The 23,303-nt window shown below is 42.3% G+C and overlaps 1 protein-coding gene across 1 annotated transcript; it reads left to right on the top strand.

Moving 5' to 3' along the window:
• Positions 1-8: 8 nt before the first annotated feature.
• Positions 9-21,454, top strand: LOC311054524 (high-affinity choline transporter 1-like; the record flags this gene model as incomplete). Its single annotated transcript, XM_084070538.1, has 8 exons — positions 9-192; positions 5,485-5,598; positions 6,178-6,333; positions 8,888-9,036; positions 13,680-13,814; positions 14,368-14,518; positions 18,084-18,301; positions 20,894-21,454. 8 exons carry the CDS (start codon positions 9-11, stop codon positions 21,452-21,454), a joined length of 1,668 nt encoding a protein of 555 aa, XP_083926664.1.
• Between the last annotated feature and the right edge of the window lie 1,849 nt (positions 21,455-23,303).

Here is a 23,303-nt window from a genome sequence, read left to right as displayed (position 1 = left end):
GTTTCACGATGGCTCTAAACATAGCTGGGTTGGTAGCAGTGTTGGTCTTCTATGCCTTGATCCTGGCGATGGGGGTCTGGGCTTCTAGGAAATCCATGAGGGAGGAGAAGAAATGTGTGGGATCCAAAAGTGAAGTCACCATGATAGGGGGACGCAACATCAACATTTATATTGGCATCTTCACAATGACAGGTGAGAAAATACAATTTGATGCATATGTCATAGATCAGGGATTCACAAACCTTTTCATTTCAAGGACCCCCAAATTGATGTGAACGCCGACCCCAATCTGAAAAGCTAATCCAGGGAAACGTTTCACAATTATTGAAACTTTTCACAATTGTTCAAGATTTCCAAATGTTTCAAAAACAGCAGTTTTTTTTTTTGCTCCTGTTTTAGGATCATTACGGTAATTTCCGGGTTGTGCGGCCCAATTATTAGTTACGGTAATGTTTGGGCTGGGTGGCCTCTAAGTGGAGAGGGCCAATCCTTCAGTAGCACCGGCTCACAGAGCTGAGAGAGACATCACATGATTGGCCCCATAGGCGGCGGGTGAGCCTGACAATTGGGAAGGCTAGGAGATATGGCTTGTGGCTGGGGGGGTCGGCCACGCGCGTGCGCGGAAAATTGTGGTAGAGTGTCTGCTATCTGCTCGCCGGTTGTGGTGGGCCGGTCTGGGCCAAAATGCAATGGCCGAATTTCAGTCCCAGTCCGGCCCTGGACATGCACGCCTAATCTATTTCCAAGTGACAATGACAAGCAATTCAAATCAAGTGATATGGAAACAATCTAACACAGCCTATATGCAATGTTATAAGTTAGGTGCTTAATCATTCACCCATTTAAACAAGTGCTTTAACAGTCATTCAGATAAGATTGCGGATCTGGCTCAGACCTAGGCTATACGAGCGCTTATGCAAGAGCATTTTCGGGAGTCGGGACAGGCGCCACTGTAAATCTTCTCATGGACAGTGAGGTCACCAAACTTATATACAAAAGCTACGTCCTCTGGAGTTGTGTGCAACCTTATGGATAAAAACCTGAACCTCCAAACCTGTGCCCAGCGCAGGTGATCTTCACGCTGTGGATTTATTTGGGCCACGGGAGATCGGAGTTATAACCATCCCAGCACACACCAGCCTTCATCCATTAATGTTTATATATTCACTCTTCAATCATTCCACAAACGTTCAGATTATGACTGCATTGTTAATCTCTCATTAACGTCGCTTCACGGCAGCCTGTGACTCAGAGGGAATACATGATTGCTTTACCATAATGTGATTATGGTAAATTTACCATAATCACAGTAATCCTTAATCATATTCAAGGGCTTTTGGAGAGAAATGAGACAAACTCCAGTGACAGCACTCCAGAGGGGTCTGTGTCAAGCTGCCGCTCGTTAATGTTATTTGAAGGCAATTATGTTTGATTGATTGAAGTATTTTATTTAGAAAGACATGGACAAGGTACATGAAAGTACAGTTAACAATACAAGGTCTAAACTGGATCGCCCATAAAAGTACAACGGCTTATTTAAAAAGAGATCCCCACGCACTCAGATCATGATGACATTTAAGAAAACAGACAGATATACTGTACACTACTATGCAGAACATCATACAATCAGCTTACATGTTACTGGTATGAAAAACAAGAAATATGTTCAACTTAGGGTGACCATATGTCCCGTTTTGTGCGGGACAGTCCCGCATTTCAGTGACTTTTCAAGCGTCCCGCAAATTGAGACGCTGTCCCGCATTTTGATTGATAGGCTCCAGTTTTCAAATATGCGTTTAAAATCTTGATTTTATCAATTAACTGGCTGTGCGCAGCGCAGCGGAGCAGTGGAGCCTGTCATCAGGGGGCGAGCCGAGTGTGAGTGTGTGTGTGTGTGTGTGTGTGTGTGTGTGTGTGTGTGTGTGTCTGTCGAGACTCGAGAGGAGAACGCTGCCCCAATTAAAACACTCGCCCCAAAACACACTCGCCCCTATGTTTTTCGCCGACCGAGGCCGCCAGATATACCCGGGGCGAGTGTTTTTCTTTGGACGAGGCGGCCGCGGCCGCGTTTTTGTGAACGAGCAGTGAATTAAATCACGTGTTGCTGGTGGAATACAAGTCGGAAAGAAAATAATCAGCAGCTCAACAACATATAAGAGGATACAAGAGCTATCTGTGCAAAAGCTGCAAAGTGTGCATATTTAAGCAAGTATTTTAAAACAGTGAAAGCTACCGAGGAAAAAGAAAAAAAAAGTAATAGACCCCGCCAGGACTCAAACTAACGACCAGTGACCACGTTGTGAATAATTATAAACAAACAACCTCCTGGTGCTTGCTTCCAAGTTGGGGGGTAAACCGAAGGTATTGAAGAGGAGAATGTTATGGTCATCAGAGATCAGAGGATTTAGCAGCTGCCCAGCCATTCTGATAATGTTAGGAGCAATGGACCTGCCAACAGTGACACTATACGAGCAGGTAGGGTCCAACCAAGTGTTTCTAAATTGACTGCAGTCTGCACAGAACCCTATCCATCAGATCCAAGTTTTTATTTGCATAGTAGTTCTATTATAGTTATTATTATCATACTCCTATTACAGAGAAGATTTCATACCCCCCACTTTTTGCAAAAAAAAAAAAGTTTTAATTGTGTTCAATTTTTTTGATAATAAATCGGTCAAATCAGGCAAAAATAAGAATTAAATAACATAACCCTAACCTAAACCGAATCCTAACCCTAAAACCGAAATAAAGTAACCAAAAACTGGTAAAAAACTAACCCAATCCGCCCAGAACCGCAAAAAAAATTCGCGCGCGCGCGGGGGGGGGTCCTCATGCACGCGCGCTGCGCGCGCGTGCATGAGTCCCGCGATGTCCCGCGGAACGGGTTCATCTGTCCCTCATTGGCCCTGTTTGGATCTGGTCACCCTAGTACAACTAGAAAAAGTGCTCCTCGGAGCACAAGTCTCCGCCAGGTCAGGTTGGTTACTGTGGCCTCCTGGTGGCGCTATAATATGCCAATGTGAAAAGGGTGCCATTTCTTTTTAGGCCTTTCACGGCAATCGGACACTACGTTCATGATTTGAGGCATTTTGTTCCAAAAATGTGTTTTGTTAAATTAGACTGCTGGTGGCGCTATAACAGGCCAATGTGAAAAGGGTGGCATTTGTTCCTCGGCTTAGTGGGAATGTGCGTGTGCAATTACACGGCAATCACACACTGCGTTCATGATTTGAGGCATTTTGTTCAAAACGGACCTATCCTGCAAACGGATTGCAAAGTCAATGTTAGCCAATTAAGATGGAATATGAAATATCGGACACATCCGTCTTGATGACATGACTGTAGAGATACTGGGTACGTATTTGCGTGGTCTTTCAGAATCTTTCAGAATCAGAAGGAGTAAGAGCAAAAAATGTGTTTTCCAAAAGTCGGCCAAAAGTGGCGCTCTAAAAGTCAGATGTGAAAAATGCAGGGCAAAGGTTGTTCCTTGGCCTCTAGGGAGTGTGCGTGCAAAGTTTCACGCAGATCGGTGCAGTTATAAGTAAAAACGTTAATCTGCTTGTTATAGCGCCACCATGAGGCTGATTTGAAAGTTTTGAAGTGGCATTTGTTCCTTGGCATTGTGGGAATGCGCGTGCACAATTTCACGGAAATCGCATGCTGCGTTCATGATTTGAGGCATTTTGTTCAAAACGGACCAATCCTGTAAACTTTGGAAGCCAACCTTAGACAAGGAGGATGGAATATGGGAAATCGGACAGATCCGTGTTGATCACATGACTACAGAGATACTGTGTACCGATTTGCGTGACGTTTGAATAAAATCTCTATTAGTAATATCCAAAAATGGGTTTTGCACAAATTGGCCACCTGGTGGCGCTATGACGGGCCCATGTGAAAAATTTGGGGCAGAGGTTCTGCTGTGGCATCCAGGGAGTGTGTGTGCGCAGTTTCACAGCGACCGGGCAAACGGTGACGGAGATTAGCTGCTCGCAGACATAAGGACGGATGGACGGACGGACGGACGGACGGACGGACGGACGGACGGACGGACGGACGGACGGACGGACGGACGGACGGACACACGGACGGACGGACAGGGGGTAAAACATACTCTCTCGCCATGCCTTTGGCCTGGCGGAGACAATGAACAGTTCGAGGAGGGGGGGGGGGGGCATATATTTAAGAATATTTAAGGGCGTGTTATTTAAATGACGGTTTCTGCCGTCAGATTTATCAAAGCTCAGACCAAATGTACGCTAGTATTTGCTGTATAGGATTGCTTGATAAATCCCACATGGGCGTGAGCGTAAACTCATTCCTGGGCTTGAATTTAAGCTGGTTTCTACGTTCCATTGATAAATAAGGGGTCCTTTTATCTCCATTTCATCTTTTAATTAAAATCAAATTAATTCCATACTTTGTACATTGTTGTATGACAGCGTTGTGCAAAAGTACTGAAAAGATGCAATAGGTTGTGAGCTTGTAGATTTGCTACTTGAAAATGTGTGAAACATTTTGCCTATATGACATGCCCAAAATAGGGACACCAGGTTGAAAGTGGTTCCATTGATTTAACCAATGAAAAGTATTAAGAGCTTGTGGCTCTACTACATTGGATCCATTGGAACACAAGTTATTATCTTTTTTCCATTTACTGAAATGTAACGTTTTTTGAACATATAGTACAAGGATTCTGCTCGACAGCAACAATTTGTGTGCAAGTGTCAATCTAAGTTTGTGTGTGTGTGTGTGTGTGTGTGTGTGTGTGTGTGTGTGTGTGTGTGTGTGTGTGTGTGTGTGTGTGTGTGTGTGTGTGTGTGTGTGTGTGTGTGTGTGTGTGTGTGTGTGTGTGTGTGTGTGTGTGTGTGTGTGTGTGTGTGTGTGTGTGTGTGTGTGTGTGTGTGTGTGTGTGTGTGTGTGTGTGTGTGTGTGTGTGTTTTCATGTGTGTTCATGTGTATGTGTGACTAAGTTAACTGTGTTAAAGACGGGGTGCCGTGATTTTCAGTGACACCCCCCCCCCCCCCCCCAAAACATAATCATCAGGTACTATGGTTATACTAGGAGGAAGATTTTTTTCAAAAAAGTGTACAGAAATTGTTAAAATTATGTTTTTATGTGGACACGCCTCCAGTTCATTAAGTATACCAGGTTCTCACCTTAGCACCTTCTCCACCACCTTAGCACCACCCACCTGTCCTAGTCCCTCATCCTCCTCATGCCCACACCTGTTGTGTTATGATAATGAGGGGGAGGGTATGTTTTTACTATGTCACTAAAGCGCTGTTTCTCTATTGGCACATTTGACCCTCAAGGTTTCAGCCTCCAGGAAGAAACTCCAAATAGTCAGAGAAGACATAAAACACCATAAAACCACCACCGGGGGGCTTAATGAAGTTCTATCAACCTCATAGACACATGAAAAACAGAAAAAGTGCAAAAACATGGCACCAGCTCTTTAACTGCTTTATTTTCATCATCAGCCACCTGGGTTGGAGGAGGCTACATCATGGGTACAGCTGAGGCCGTCTACACTCCCTCTCGTGGCGTTATCTGGGCCTTAGGGCCCATTTCATATGTGATGACCTTCCTCATTGGTAAGAAGCAGCATGTATATTCTATCCATTTTCAACTGTAGTCCATTGTAGTCCGGGGTAGAGCTGAGATTTAAGCCTGTGATGTAACAGACTTGGAAATCACGTTCAATATATATGTATTATTTTTTTTTAAAACACAAAACACACTACAACATCCTGTTTATTATGCCCTCAACTTCATTAAAATGGGATTTGGGTACAACATTGGTGGGAAGATTTTTGAACATTTGGACAAATAATCATATAACTGGGGACTCCAAAAATGATCATATTTAAACTGGGAAACCCCCCAAAATAATCATATTGGAACTGGGGACCCCCCACCCTGACAAGCACTTGGAAGGAGTTGAGGCATTAATTTTGTTTCCTCGGTTCCACAGATAAATATTGTGACAATAGCAGCTCTACAAGCTCACAGCTTGTAAACTGTCTATTTTCACAGGTTTATTTGACCAATGTTTGACCAGTTTTTTACAGTGCAGTTGGTTGTTACTCTTGATGCAGTAATGTTGTCACTTCACTGTCTTCTGTGGAACCCCCCCCCCCCCCCCCCATAACCTTCATGTTGTGTCCCAACAGGAGGCTTGTTCTTTGCTAAACAAATGAGGTCTCAGCGCTACGTGACGATGATGGATCCATTTCAGCATCGCTATGGCAACGCAATCACCACAGCCCTTCTGATTCCCAGTCTGCTCAGTGACATTCTGTGGGTGGCCGGCACCCTGGCCGCCTTGGGTCAGTCATAGCCTCGTTCCCAGCCTTTTCCGAGGAGAAAAGCCTGGTCACGACCTAATGCAGAGAGTATCTATAGTGGCGGGACTTCCATCGTATGCACTTCCCCCGGAAACAATCTTTTTCGACCAATCACAACACTTGTTTCACAGAGAATGTAAACAGACTTGTAAGCCTTAAAGGCAGACTAGGTAACTTTGAGCCTGAATTTAAAAAATAAAAAAAATAAATTAAAATATAGCTGCAAGCAGCGATAATACAGGGCCAGACATGGAAACTAGAGAGAGAGAGAGAGAGAGAGAGAGAGAGAGAGAGAGAGAGAGAGAGAGAGAGAGAGAGAGAGAGAGACATGGAAACGGAATAGATTGATGAGAGAGAGAGCGAGAGAGAGAGAGAGAGAGCGCCATGGAAACGGAATAGATTGAAGAGAGACATGGAAACGGAATAGATTGATGAGAGATAGAGATGAAAACAGAATGGATTGATTGGACATCTCAACCTATTGCCATTAACAGGAATCGAACTCTCAACCTTCGGACTAATAGGCTGCAACACTACCTATAGTGCTATAGTTTTGTCCAGGCTAATGTTGTCTGTTGAAGATCATAAACTCTTGCCTTCTGTCATGAACCAAGCCAATACTAAGATCACTCGTTCACAAACCATTTACCAATAGAGAAATTGTATGTCTCCTCGCAACCGAAAACAGTGAAAGCAGCCGATCTACAAGCTCAGAAACACGTTGCTATATGAAAGGTTTTGAGATTGTAGATCGGCTATTTTCAGAATGAAGTATGTCATACGTTGAAAAACGTACTCTCAAATATGCATTTCAGGTTATCTTTACCATTTGCACATGTATTCATTGATACAGTCATGTTGTTTGCAATTCAACTGAAATGAAGTCTGCAAGTGAGGCTTGAACTGACGATTGTGAGGCACTCATTTAAGGGAGACGCCATTGGACCAACAGACAAGAAACTGTGAAAAAGGAGATCACACAGATGATACAGTTTCACGCAAATAGCTGAAAAATCCTGGGTTTAAGTGTTTTTCAAACTGCTCAAAATTGCGGACAATCTAAGGGCGGAGCTTACTGGTCAAAGCGATAGATGTGTTCCTCATGAGTCAAGGCACATGTGTAAGCAAGTTTCACGACTTTAGGCCAAACGAGGCATGACTTATGCCTGTTTAAAGTCTGCATTTTCAAAAAAAAATGCTTTAGCGCCCCCCTTTGGCCAATTGGAGTAAGATTGGTTTCAGTGATATTTGGAATGACCCTGTACATTTCTGCAAAGTTTCAAAGAAATGTGAGTCTGCATGTATGTTTTAGGCGCAGATGAATAATTTTCATAAAACTGCAATAGTTAAAATCTATGGAATTCTAGGATTTTGGAGCAATCTGCACGAAACGTTTAACACTTGAACTTTGGACCTCTGCCGACATAATGATGGGAGCGGATTTTCCATAAGTGAAAAAATGCAGAAGTTAGGAGCCAATGACTGTTTTTCATATAATTCAAAATGGTGGGAGATCTAAAGGTCAGAGGTCAAAAGTCAGAGGGTTTCTTGGCTGTAGTTCAAACAGGGCATGAGTTGTTCCTGTTCAAAGTTGGCATTTTCAATTGAGTGCTATAGCGCCACCTTTGGACGAAAGATTGTGAGAATTATTTTTTGATCGTTTTTCATGACCATCTACCATATGGCCGAGTTTCGTAAAAAGCGACTGCACGGTTCAGCCAGAACTGCGAAAAGTGGCAGAAGAAGAAGAAGAAGAAGAAGTGACAGAATACTGCCAATATCAAAACAGGTACAGAGCTGAGAGCTCTGTCCCTGTAATTAAATTAAATGATAATATATATATATATATATATACACACACACACACACACACCCACCCACCCACCCACCCACACACACACACACACACACACACACACACACACACACACACACACACACACACACACACACACACACACACACACACACATATATATATATATATATATATATATATATATATATATATATATATATATATATATATATATATATATATATATATATATATATATATATATATATATATATATATATACACACACAGAAAGACACATCCCTCTGGCTGTATTTTGCTTCTGTTCCACTGTTTATGTTGACATTCCACTCTTATTGACATTCATCCCTTGCATGGACTGAAAAGTATGTGAGGAGAGAGGGGGGGGGCTCGGCCGGAGCTCTTAACTCTTTGACTGCCAGAGTGATAGTGTAATATTGTTACCCCACTTCCAGAGAAAAAGAGCGATTTTACTGTACCTTTGAAAAATAATGGAATATTCTCCGTGACCTCTGCCCTCACGGACATCACGTCATCACACGCACAGGGTTGTCGTAGTAGAGGGGGGGGGGAGGCATGTGAGGTTGTAAATCTGCTATCTTCGCTGAAAGTTGCCTATTTTCGTGGTTGCTTCACCTACAGTATTATGACATGTGCAGACTTGGGACACTAGAGTTTAATGGCTTATAGACACGTGTGTATTGTGTGTTTTTACAGGTGGGACAGTTAGTGTGATTCTTGATCTACATTCGTCCTACGCCATCATCATGTCTGCAGGTGTTGCTATCACCTACACACTGCTGGGAGGCCTTTACTCAGTGGCCCACACCAATGTCATCCAGCTGTTGTTCATCTTCATCAGTCTGGTGAGAGCAGTCATAATAATAATAATAATAATAATAATAATAATAATAATAATAATAATAATAATAATAATAATAATAATAATAATAATGATAATAATAATAATAATAATAATAATATCTCAAATCTATATAGCCCTTTTCTAAGTACCCAAAGACACTTTACATGTGGGGCATGAGAAAACCAAGAAAAACTACTTTTTTAGGGGAAAAAACTCTAAGAAAAGGCTAAAACTAAGGAATAAAGTCAATAAAAACACTGGAATGAAGAGAGGGGAGGGGGGGGGGGGGGGGGGGTTAGCTGGGGAAAGCCATATTGAAGAGGTGGGTTTTGATGGCGGTTTTGAAGGTTAGGAGGGTGGGGGCTTCTCTGAGAGTATTGGGAAGTGCAATTCACAGGGGCCCCTGGGGTTGGGGGGTTGGGTCCCTATAGGTACGGGGTTGGGGGTTTGGGTCCCTATAGGTACGGTACATGAATGTCATAGCTGAATGGGTGGAGAGCCTTAAGGTCTTAGGTTCAATTTCCGGCCATGGCAATATGTCGAGGTGTCCCTGCATGAGCAAGATCCTTAAGTTTACTCGTAACTGTACTCGGATATTTTCAACATTTTTGAGTGGGTGTAACCCCACTCCAGTGGATCGGTCTAAAGGAATTCGCTTCAGCCCCGCCCCCCTATAAAACTTACACGAAGTGAACGCCCACAATTCAACGTCAGAGAGAGAGAGAGAGAGAGAGAGAGAGAGAGAGAGAGAGAGAGAGAGAGAGAGAGAGAGAGACAGCCCCATTTCAGCCAGAGACAGAGACAGAGGCACTAGAGAGCTCCTGATGAACACATGACATCGGTGGGAGAGGAGATATTGTGTGTTTTGGACAAACAGCAGTGTGGTGCTGATGTTTGTTGTGTGAAGCTTAATGTCTAAGGCTAGCTGGGCCCGTTCCGAAACAAACACGGATAATTCAAATGTATTAGACCCGGTCTGACCGGGTCTCAGACCTAGCTCTGTCCACTCTAGTCTAGGCTATGATTCAGAGCTATCTCAGACCCATACTGGACCAGTAGCTCATTTATTGTTAACATCACTGTGGCATTCAGATTAGCCATGTGTGTCAGTCAGCTCCTGCTCCCCCTGCCCCAACAGAGTAATCACAGACGAGCTGCGTCGCGTGCATTCTGCTCTGTGTTGCAGACAGACAGAAAACATTTCGCCGAGTTTATACCGTCTGTCCCCGCAGATTATGTCCATAAACATGCTCCACACAGACGACATTCCAACTTGTATCTTCCCGGTGTTTTTTGTTTGCGTTTCACCTGTAAACATGTATCTGTTTTATTTGATTAATTATGTTTGCCAAGGTTTCAGGCCGAAAATGATTTTTTTTTTTTTTATATTTAAAAATAATTGTAGCATTGCTGTCATGTCTGTGCCTCTGTTGTAGTGCTACATAATTATGGCAAAACCTCATCATGGGTCCATATTGAGATTAGTTATTTAAAACAAATGTATTTATTGTGTAGAATTATGTATTTACTATTGTGCAGTAATACAATACAATATGTCTCAAAACATTAGCATGCCATTATTTGCCATACAGTTGAATTATTAAAAAATAAAGAAATATTAGTTCAAGAAATTAAAACAAATATTGAATAGCCTAACGCAGTGCTTCTCAAACTTTTTCATGCCAGGGACCCCCAAATTGATATGTATTTGGCTACTTTGGAATATTTTGTTCCAGGGACCCCCAGAAGCAAAGATTTTAGTATGTTTGAATAGCCAAAGTATAAAAGGTTGAAGTGGTTAAAATTTATTGTGATGCTATATTAACACACTTTGCTGGGGACCCCCTGTTCAGGTATTATGGTTATACTAGGAGGAAGATTTTTTTCAAAAAAGTGTACAGAAAGTGTTAAAATTATGTTTGTATGTGGACACGCCTCCAGTTCATTAAGTATAGGGCATCGCAGTTGCGGCCACTTCCGGGTTCCACTGCAAAATACTCAATGCATTTTTCCCATTGACATTTCCAAAAATATTGATATCAATTAATTTAAGCCTAGAATCAAGCCATCCAGGGTCCTGGTGAATCATGATCAATGGGAAAAATGCATTGAGTATTTTGAAGTGGAACCAGGAAGTGGGCGGGAACTGCGATGCCCCATACCTGGTTCTCACATTAGCACCTCCCACCTGAACCAGTCCCTCCGCCTCCTGTCCTAGTCCCTCCTCCTCCTCATGCCCACACCTGTTGTGTTATGATAATGAGGGGGAGGGTATATTTCTACTGTGTCATTAAAGTGCTGTTTTTCTATTGGCACGTTTGACCCTCAAGGTTTCAGCCTCCAGGAAGAAACTCAAAATAGTCAGAGAAGACATAACACACCATAAAAACACCACCAGGGGGCTTAATGAAGTTCTATCAACCTCATAGACACATGAAAGACAAAAAAAGTGCAACATGCACCACCTCTTTAAAAATGAATCATTTTCGGCCTTTCGGTATTCGGTTTTCGGCCAAGTGTTTCTTATTATTCGGCATTCGGTTTCGGCCAAGAATTTTCCATTTGGTGCATCCGTAAATAGAACTATTAGTGGCTAATGTATGTTATATAATATCATAATTTAAATCTAACAAGTAAGAAAGAAAGTATTTTTGTTTTAATTTGTTTGCATTTATTATTGTTTATTATGCTTGTCAGAAAAAGCTGACAGAGAGATGAAGCAGGGACCCCAACTGTATAACATTGTGTTGCTGATTTTTTTATTTTTATATATAGATAGCTGCCCATGTATTTTTAACATGTGTACTTTTCAGATACAGGGAGACTGACTGATACAATCACTCATGATACAATTTCTCTTCCATAAGAGATACGTGCCAGATAATCTCCTACAACAAAACACCAGTAGCCTTTTCATAAATGATATTTGGGGGGGGGGCAAGGAAAAAAAAATTACATCTGGATATTTTTAAAACAAAGCAGTACAGCCTCATCAAAGTTGGTATAGTGACTTTATATATTGTCAGTTACTTGCATGTGTCATTATATTATCACCACTTTACCCAAATCCAGCTCAAGGGAGTTAGGAGTTTTGTCCGAACACAAATCTCTGAAAATAGCTCCAATCCCTGTTGAGGGAGAGGTTTCAAATGGGGCTAAATTCCTAAAGGCTAACAATGGATCTCCAAGCTCACAATGCATCACAACGTGTGAATTAATGCCCTGATGCTTCATGACACTATTATATAGGCCTACAATAATAAACAGGACTTTAAATATTACAATAACGTCTGCAAAGAGGGGTTCACAGAGTTGGAGTTTGCCTAGAACTAGCGAGAGAAATGTTCTGAACTCATTTATTGTCACATTGCTCTCCTCATTAAATACTTCATAGATTTTAGAAATAGAATTACTTGTTTTCATAACATTAGCGTCAGTGCTAAGTTTGATAAACAGGTACACTGCATAGTTTTAACAGACTACGGGGAGAAAAACCCTGCCGTTTAGTTTGTTTATGTGCTGCTTCTCCTCTGTCTATGTTCACTCACTGCGCAGTGCGCTCTGCGCTGTGCTGTGCAACGGCAGCAGGAGAGGAGAGGGGGGGAGTTGCATGGTTTTGACGGACAGTTTGAGGAGGGAGGTTTTGTCAAAGGCGCTTTTTAATACTTTTCATTGGTTAACACATCCCTCCCTTAAAAGAGCCGTAAATCCCATCTCTACTCAAGGTTTTGTGACAATGACATTGGTTGAGATACAATGTAATAATACCCTTGACTTTACATCTGCCGAGTAACAGGTGATCAAAAGATTCACATTTGTATGTGAAACTACATTGCGCATAGTTGCCACACACATATATATATATATATATATATATATATATATATATATATATATATATATATATATATATATATATATACACACACACACACACACACACACACACACACACACACACACACACACACACACACACACACACACAATATATGTATTGTAAGTCCCTACGCAGCATCTCTTTGAGGAACATGGCCAATGAGTGTTCATATGGCATGTGATGTTTATGGAAGACATGCAATAATATCCTGCTGTATTGTAACCTTAACAATGTTCAGTACTGCTGATGATTGTAGAGTGGGCAATTAGACTGGAGCAAGCGTCAGATAAATTATATAAGTTGTAGTTGTAACTACTACAAACTATTCACATCCAACACAAACGTTTTTGCTAGGCAAAAATACACCCTTTGCCATGCACTTATTGCCATGCATATAGGCTCACGTGTACACTTTTTGTCATTCATGTGTATTGATGTTATAACATACAGTACGCAATGTAATGTTTTCATATTGGTCAAGGTGCGCTGTCTTGTTTCCGCAGTACATCTGCAATGCAGATGTAAATCTTTTGGAAATAGTTTGGGAAATATATATATATATTTTTTAAATAGTGTAGCAAGTTTTGGTACATTTTACATTTACATTAATACTATTATAGATACATTTTGTAAAGTGGTTAAGGCAACCTCCATGATCCATCCCCCATCCCCGATAGCATTGGAGGTGCATCTCTTCACTGGTGGTGAACATAATTGTTTTTGTTGAACTATTTCCTTGTTCTGTTTTATCTTGCCTTTCCCAGTGGCTGTGTGTTGCCTTTGTAATTCTCCAACCATCATCATCTAATGTGACACTCACACCTTTACACTCACCGCCCTGGATGGGGGAGCTCAAGACGGAGGATGTTGGAAAATGGATCGATGAATTCCTCTTATTGGTTAGTTGTTGTTTTACCCCAAATCCTATTCATGTACAGTGTGCATCTGTGTTTACACATCCGCCATGTCAGGCAGAGACCTTGTATTTTATTTGGCTTAACCCCAGTCTCTGGTGTATTAACTCAGCTGTGTGGAACCTCATGTGCACACCCTGGCACATTCCTCGTTAGTGGCAGAAAAAATCACACCCAGCGTGAGTAAGTGATGCCTGCTCTGTTTGATAAGTTTATGCTGGTATTCAGGCAGTACTCTATTTGATGTGTGGGCTCTGGTATTCAGGCAGTAGTACTCTATTTCATGTGTGGGTGCTGGTATTCAGGCGGTACTACTGTATTTGATGTGTGGGGGCTGGTGTTCAGACGGTACAACTTTATTTGAAGCGTACGTGCTGGTTTTCAGGCACTGCTACTCTATTGACTAATATTTTGATCTCCTCACAAGTATAGTAATGTGTGGGTGTGTGTGTGTGTGTGTGTGTGTGTGTGTGTGTGTGTGTGTGTGTGTGCGTGCGTGCGTGCGTGCGTGCGTGCGTGCGTGCGTGCGTGTGTGCAGTCCCTGGGAGGACTGTGCTTCCAGTGCTTCTATCAGAGGGTCCTTTCTGCTGCATCACCTGCTCAGGCCCGAATCACGTGTTTTGCATCATTGATCATCTTCCTGATCATGGGGATTCCCTCAGTCATCATAGGAGCAGTGGTTGTTGCAGGTACTTTACAAACACACAACTTGCACACACTGTTAAAGCTGCAATCCGTAACTTCTGTCCTACCCAGGATTCGAACCCTGATCTCCTGCATGAGACCGAATGTCTACCGCTGAGCTAGGACAGATCGCCTGCTTGGCCAGGGGAGAATATTGACCTTCATGAGCTTCAAGCAATAGCACTCGTCAACCTAGCCTGGAGTCCAGACTGATTCTCTCAGATTCATTTTATTTTTCACTTCACTTCCCAGTCTGGCCATGGTCCTATTTGACTCATATTTCCAAACGTCAACTAATTAATTCCAAACTTCACTTCCATCAATGGAAGAGTATAGGAGGACCTCCTCCAACCACTGTAGATGTACTAGTTATATAGAATCAACATACTCCACAATACAGATTGGTTCAAATAATGTTTATAAGTTTGAGATTGCAGCTTTAAACACTCTGTAGGATTTTGGAAATCATTTTTCAATGGCATATTTTCACAATAACTATTCCACATAAATGTGTTGTGTCCACCACTAATCTAAATACTGTTTTTATTTGCACGTGTCTGCCCCTATATTCCCACTACACTGAGCTTTTGTCATCATGAGATGGGAAAAGTCTGGGAATCCTATAATACAATCGGCATATCTGCCCATGCGCGGACGTGCCGCAGTTAGGTCGCAGTTAGGTTGCAATTTTTTCGCCCGTTTGCAAACTGCGCATGTGTGGGCAGCTTCATGAACACAGAGCTATTCATAGCCGCTTGCTGCTTCTCCCTTCCTGCGCGCGAGCGTGTTTCCCCTTGCACCGTGTGCGTGTGTGTGTGTGTGTGTGTGTGTGTGTGTGTGTGTGTGTGTGTAGTGTCTCTACACACACAAAATTAAAAAAATATTGTAATCTAAATGTACTTAAAGTACCAAAACTAGAAAGTAGGCTACTCATTATGCAGAATGTCCCATGATGTGATGTTTTCGCAGATCGGCGATCGGCCTTCAGTACGATGTGATACACGACGACGATGACTGTTCGTCATCCAGACAAAAGAAAATAGAACTAGAGCTCTCCGTTCGTTTTTTATACCGTGTGAAAAAACGTGTTTTTCCCTATTCTCGCCTAAAATGCCTAGAAAAGAGAACCGGAAACTGGAAACGGAATCTGCGTCATGAATCCAGATCCGGGTGAGTGTGAAAAAAACAAAAACAGTATCTGATTGTGAAAAACAAACAGAACAGCGCGATCGCGATCACAGACACAGATGGCGTGGGTGGATTAAGTAGCAATTGACGCGTTTTCGAGTCAATGGCGTTAAAATAGTTAAAAGGGTGGCATTTGTTCCTCAACATAGTGTGAATGTGCGTGCAAAGTTTGACCACAATCGGACGCTGCGTTCATGATTTGAGGCATTTTGTTCAAAACAAGCCACTACTGCACTACTGAACCTTAGATGTCAATCTTAGCCAATCAGGATGGAATATGAAAAATGATACACATCCGTCTTGATCACACAATCGTGTACCGATTTGCGTGACATTTGGATAAAATCGGAAAGAGTAATATAAAAACATGTGTTTTACATAAGTCGGCCTCCTGGTGGCGCTATAAAAGGCAGATGTGAAAAATTTAGGGCAAAGGTTTTTCCTTGACCTCTATGTTACTGATTATAGGGAATGTTATATTATTGTAATCCGTTGTTTATTTCCTGAGCAATGGAATTATGTTGCGCGAAAACTCTTTCTGAGCCGCTTGGACACTATATACCGATGTAACTAACGCTCTGCCCAAAACACAGTCGCCCCCGGGAAAATCCGACTGGTATTCCTAAACGTAACCTCAGTAAATTATGGCTAAACTAAACATAACCTTATTCCTAAACGTTACCTCATGGTGCCAAAACCTAACCTTACTCCTAAACTTAACCTCAGTAAAACAAATACAAGAATACAAGAAAACCTAATACAAGAACCGCTTGTCTGCGAAAGAAATGGGGTTGTGGGGCGTCATGGGGGACGTTTTTTGGGGCGAGTCTTCCGTTTGCCGTTTCCAGACAGTGCGGCCCCAGAGAGCTCAGACTGCGTGGCTGCTCCCATGGCTGCTGCAACTCCCTGAGTGTGTCTCTCTCTCTCTCTCCCTCTCTCTCTCTGGTAGAAAGGGGGCGTTCACTTCAGTTCTTATTTATAGGAGGGCGGGGCTAAAGCGCATTCCTATAACTCGATTCATTCACTCAAAAATGCAACACGCACATACTGTGGAAACACGATTGCATTGTCCGTCACCACCGTCATGGCTGAACTTCAACCTGGTTTTTGCACATTATCCATTACAAACCGTACATCTACAGGTTTCAAATATAAAGTGCTTACCCCATGGCCACGGATGTTACAAATATGTACGGGCCCTCAGAAGTACCCGTGTCTTCCGTAGTGTTCAATAAAAAGCATTGTAATCCGATCAGTGGCCTCTTTCTCCAAATTGTCTCCATGCTTTCAACTAAGCGACCCTATCGGTTGGGAGGTGTATTGCACTCTGATACATTCTAACTCCATGAGGAAATAGCCGTCAATCGGATTAAAATGCTGTTTATTGAACAACACGGAATAAACAGATACTTTTGAGGAACCGTACATAATTATAACGTCTGTGGCCATGAGGTAAGCACTTTATATTTGAAATTTGAACGTGTATGTAGATGTAGGGCCGTAAATGGAGAAAGTGCACACCAGGTTGAAGTTCATCGGTGATGGAGAAGTGTTCAACACACTCTGATGATGCCACTGCAGTTTTCCAAGTGTGTATGTGTGTGTGTGTGTGTGTGTGTGTGTGTGTGTGTGTGTGTGTGTGTGTGTGTGTGTGTGTGTCCATCTGTGTTTGAAGTGAAACGGGGAGGTGCTACTAGCATGTTATGGAACCATCTCCAGGAGGATAACAGGAGGATATATTCTATAGCCTGAAGGGACAGTCATGGGTTTGATTGGTTGTTGTTGGTTGTCAGGGCAATATCACAACCAATCGGGGGACGGACAACCAATGATGACGCGTTCCGGACCCTTTTTTAGCAAACCCACCCCCCTTTTCCCACACACAGACACTTTTTTACCAAACCCAGCCCTTTTTTTACCAGTGTAGGAGTGTGTCCCACACTTAAGAAGTGCTAGGATTGCACCCTGGACTTTGACGTCATAGTCCATTAATACCACCCCCTCTCCTCCCTGCCGCTCCCCTTCCCTATCCTTTCCTCCTTTGGGATAGGGAAACCCGCAGGCAAATATTTTTTTTCATTGCAGTTGAAAAGGCTTTAGAAATCAGAGAGAAAAATACCTGCCATGGATCACTGGAGTGGATTTTTCAGTTAAAATTTTGAAGGACCACGATAAGGACTTTTAATGTGTTGTAAAACTGAATGTCATGAAACCTTTAAAGATTGATTGATCCTGTTCCTAATTGTTGCCATCTTGCTGATTAATGAAATATTTGTCATTGGGCTGCCCTCTGCTGGTCCACTGACTGACTATAAGAAAAAAAAACATGTTTTTTTCAAGTTCATCTTCTCATCACTTTGGTTGTCCGGTTCCCCCTTTCAGACTGGAACCTGACACAGTATGGTCTTCCAACTCCGTTTGAGCGAGGGGAGGCAGGGAATGTGCTTCCACTGGTCCTGCACAACCTCGCCCCGTCCTGGGTGCATGTGCTGGTCATTGGGGCATTGACTGCAGCCGTCATGTCCTCCGTAGACTCTGTCATGCTTTCTTCTGCATCCATGTTCACTCAGAATATCTACAAAAGCTACCTCAGGAAACAGGTTGGAAACTTTGCTTTACGTGTACTATAACCATATGTAACTATGTGTCTCTGCATGTTTGCGCCTGCTTGTGTTCATGTGTCTTCATGTATATAGCAGTGACTACTGTATATCACTTTGCATCCTGCCAAGTAATGCTAAACCGTTGTTGTGATAAGCACAGAGGACCTGTAGGGCTTTCAGCTACGCAAAAGAGATTTTGGTGTGATAGCAGATGGGTGCTCCATTAAAGCTGCAATCCATACATTATGTTGTGAATAAAACGTTATTTTGACAATTCCGTATGTTAATACAATATAACCAACACAATTGCAGTGGTTGGATCTGCTCTTCTATTGAGACATGGTGCGTGTAGTTGGGTAGGACCACTGGTTGACAAGAGCTATTGCATGAAATTCCAAGGGAAAAAAGGTGTTACAGGGAAGAATGCCTATAACAATGTAATATGTATGCATAAATGTCCCTGTGACCTTGAGAGCCCTGAATAGCAGGATCACTGAACACAGGAATGCCCTTTGTACCTATGATGCATCCAGTCCATTCTAGCTGTCCACTTTACTAAGGCTAACTAATCATGGTATTTCTACTCAGTCCAGTTTAGCTGTCCACTTTACTAAGGCTAATCATAGTATTTCTACTCGGTCCAGCCTAGCTGTCCACTTTACAAAGGCTAATCATAGTATTTCTACTCAGTCCAGTCTAGCTGTCCAGTTTACTAAGGCTAATCATAGTATTTCTACTCTCAAAATCTATTGGGATGGAGGTGAACCCGAATGAGGATTTTAGCATTGGAACAGTAATAGAATAGTATGATTTATGGACTCCATGGATTCATCATCATCAATGGTGTCGTGGAGGCCACACGGGGTAGGACGGCGCGTGGCCAGTAATTTTCACGCGCAAGGTATGGCACGCTACACGCTAAAGTCACTCAAAGGACGACTTCACCCATTTTCAACCTATCTTCATATAATTGGGCCTCAATAATGCTCATGATAATATGGTAAAACAAATAATAATCTGTGTCTCATAGGAGAGCTGAGGACACTTCAGAAACCTGCCTACTAGTGACATCATCTTTATTTTGTTTATTTTTTTTAATGCGAGAAAATGCTAACTTTCCAGGATTAGAAAGCCTGCAGTTTCTATTACAGTAGCTTGGATTCCCCATCAATGATGTCACTGCTAGGCGGGTTTCTGAACTGTCCACAGCCCTCCACTGAGACACAATATGTCTGTGTAGACAAACATTGTAGTCGTCCTTTAAGGGAGCTACAGTGTGCATAGCTTCTTTTTTTTGAGGGGCCAAGGTCAAAGGGCCGTCGACCCTCTTTGCATCTCTACACGTTCATTATTATTCTTCCGCCGTTTTTTCTGTCAAGGCCTAACCGTGCATACGCTTTTTACAAAACTCGGCCATATGGTAGATGTCATGAAAAACGACCAAGAAACAAATCTCACAGTCATTTGTCAAAAGGTGGCGCTATAGCACTCAATTGAAAAATGCCAACTTTGAACAGGTACAACTCATGCCCTGTTTAACCTACATTCATGAAACTTCAATACACACATGCATCTTCTCATGCCTAACAACTTTCGTGGTCTTACTTTTGACCTTTAGATCTCCCACAATTTTGAATTATATGAAAAGCAGTTAAAATCTATCTCCTCCTGGGATTTTTGAGCAATCTGCACGAAACTCTTTACACATGAACTTTGGACCTATGCCGACAAAACGTTAGTGGCGGCATTTCCATAAGTGAAAAAAAGAAGCTTTTATGAGCCAATGAATATTGCAGTTTTATGACAATTATTCATCTGCCCCTAACACATACATGCAGACTCACATTTCTTTGAAACTTTGCAGTAATATAGAGGGTCATTCCAAATATCACGGAAACCAATCTTACTTCAATTGGCCAAAGGGGGGCGCTATAGCATTTCTTTTTAAATGCAAACTTTAAACAAGCATAAGTCATGCCTCGTTTGGCCAACAGCCATGAAACTTGCTTACACATGTGCCTTGACTCATGAGGAATACATCTATCAATTTGACCAGTAAGCTCCGCCCTTAGATTTGCAGCCATATTGAGCAGTTTGAAAAACACTTAAACCCAGGATTTCTGAGCAATTTGCGTGAAACTGTGTCATCTGTCTGACCTCCTCTTTCACAAGTTCAGGTGTGTTGGTGACTTCTTTTGATCTTGTTTGAATCCCGGGTAGGATATGAAAGTTATGGATTGCAGCTTTATTGAATTAAAGAAACACATTTGGGACCTTATCAGTGAACAAGTATAAACACTTCTGAGAGCAGAGTTTTAAGTGTGATGTATACTTTGTCGTATGATGGTGTCACACGCTGAAAATAGCAGATCTACAAGCTCATCCACAATGCATTATGAGCTTGTAGATTTGCTATTTTCTGCATGCCACACCGCCATACGACGGGGCATAAATTCAGTATTAGGCACAAGAAGGAGCGGCCAACACTGATCTGCATCGTCATTAAGACACAGTCATAAAGCAAATACTTAGATTTAATATTGCATCTATGTCGTAATTTTGTAATAACAAGTCTTTTTCTCTCTCAAGGCATCAGAGAGGGAGTATGCATGGGTGATCCGCCTAAGTGTGCTGCTGGTGGGCTTGGCTGGCACCGGTGTGGCCTTAACTGGGGAAGGCGCCCTGGCTTTCTGGCTGATGAGTGCAGACCTGATGTACTGCACAATCTTCCCGCAGATCATCTGTGTCGTACATTGTCCCTTCGCTAACGGATACGGTGCGGCCACCGGCTACTTCCTGGGGACTGTTCTGAGATTTCTGAGCGGGGAGCCTCTACTCTACATCCCCCCTGTCCTGATGTTTCCCGGTTGGAGGGAGGATGAGTTAACAGGGGACATACACCAGTATTTTCCCTTCAGGTCTTTGATAACGTTGCTAACCTTGCTGATCATTCCCTCAGCCTCCTTGCTGGCACGTCTGGTGTTCACCCGCCACATGCTGCCTCCTTCCTGGGACGTCCTTGGTGTCTTGAGGGAGGCTGGGAAGGCTGTAAAGGGTATAAATGGAGCGGGGAGAGCAGAAGAAATCTTACCTGCTGCTACTGAGACTACTGAGAATTTGCTGGCTACCTCCTCCACCTCCAGCTGCTAGGAGGATGGTAGAACCCAACCGATGATGCATAGGTTTTAGGCCAATTATCCCGATTTTGGAGACAACTACACCACCGATTACCAATGTTTTGTAAGAAAGAAATAAAAAGGGCAAAATCTTGAAATGTTGGATTTAATTAAAGTTCTACTAATTATACAATGAACAAGCAATAATATATATTAAAAAAGTGCATGCACATAAACTGAACTGCATTTTATTTAACCACTTAAGCCCTATTCATGAATTAAAAAGAAGAATCAGCTTTTTTTGTAAATGTTTAAAAATTGTTGTTAAAATTCTACAAAAAAGTGAAATAATGGCCACCATACCACCCAAATAGATATATATCTTAAAATAAATAAAGGTCATGTCTCACCTAGACACAGGATTTGCCACACATTTTGACCTGAGGGTCAAGATTCAATTTATCCCTTGAGCAAGCAGGCCGGCTCTTAGCTCAATGGTAAAAATGTTAGCACTTGCACAGGAAACCAGGTTAAAATCCGGAAAAGAGGAGGAAAGTTACATATTTAAAAAGGTGGTCCCATGGTTTTGCACGTTTTCTGTTTTTCATGTGTCTATGAGGTTGATGAAACTTCATTAAACCCCTGGTGGTGTTCTTATGGTGTTTTATGTCTTTTCTGACTATTTTGAGTTTCTACTTGGAGGCTGAAACCTTGAGGGTCAAACGTGCAAATAGAAAAACAGCCCTTTAGTGACATAGTAAAAACATACCCTCCCCCTCATTATCATAACACAACAGGTGTGGGCATGAGGAGGAGGAGGGAAGAGGACAGGTGGGTGGTGCTAAGGTGGTGGAGGAGGTGCTAAGGTGAGAACCAGGTATACTTAATGAACTGGAGGCGTGTCCACATAAAAACATAATTTTAACAATTTCTGTTCACTTTTTTGAAAAAAATCTTCCTCCTAGTATAACCATAATACCTGATGATTATGTTTTAAGGGGGGAAAAATCACCGAAAATCACGGCACCCCGTCTTTAAGTGAGTATAGGTTTTAAAACACTGAGCAAGAGCTAACCAGCTTTCCTCAGACAGCTGCTGCTTGGACTTTAGTCGTGCACAGCGATGACGTCACTCACACAAAGAATGAGCTCTGGGGGACTTAAAAATAATGGCATCCATGATTTAATATTTCAAGATATGAACAAATACGAATTATTTGATCTCATGCGTTTTTCAAGGTACCTCTATGACAGTTTTAGAGGTGTGTTTTTCTCTGGGTATGTATTGTGGTAAAGTGCATTAATCTGTGGAACTATTTGCCTCTATTGAGATGAATGAAAGAGTCCAGGCATTACTTCTACTTTGTGTGTGTGTGCTACATCTCTCTTCTTCTCTCGTGTGTGTGTGTGTGTGTGTGTGTGTGTGTGTGTGTGTGTGTGTGTGTGTGTGTGTGTGTGTGTGTGTGTGTGTGTGTGTGTGTGTGTGTGTGTGTGTGTGTGTGTGTGTGGGGGTGTAAAATGTGTAAATGTGCTTAAGTAGTTTGGTGTGTGTGTGTGTCCATTGTGCAGAAGAACAACACCCCAAGATCCTAGAGGTCAGCTAAGGTCAGATGCCCTCTAGCAAGCATCCTTTATACTGGACAATTGTCTCTGGAATGTGCGCTGTAGACCACGCAGTATCAGCCTATGTCTTTGTGTGTGTGTGTTCAAATTGGGCTCTATAAGTCCATAAATGTGTATCAAGATACCACAGTATGCAAGGGGAAAATGCTTTTTGGGTCAAACTGTAGTATCAGAGTTAGCCACCATACCACCTGCACCACATTCACCCCTTCCAGTCCTGGGAATGTGTGCACGCAAGCGCACGCAATCACGCGTGTGCAC

This window comes from Gymnoscopelus microlampas (genome assembly GCF_963454915.1).
Source record: "Gymnoscopelus microlampas genome assembly, chromosome: 11".
NCBI lineage: Eukaryota > Metazoa > Chordata > Actinopteri > Myctophiformes > Myctophidae > Gymnoscopelus > Gymnoscopelus microlampas.
Note: the sequence above shows the minus strand (reverse complement) of the source record. Positions and strands in the feature narration are given on the sequence as shown.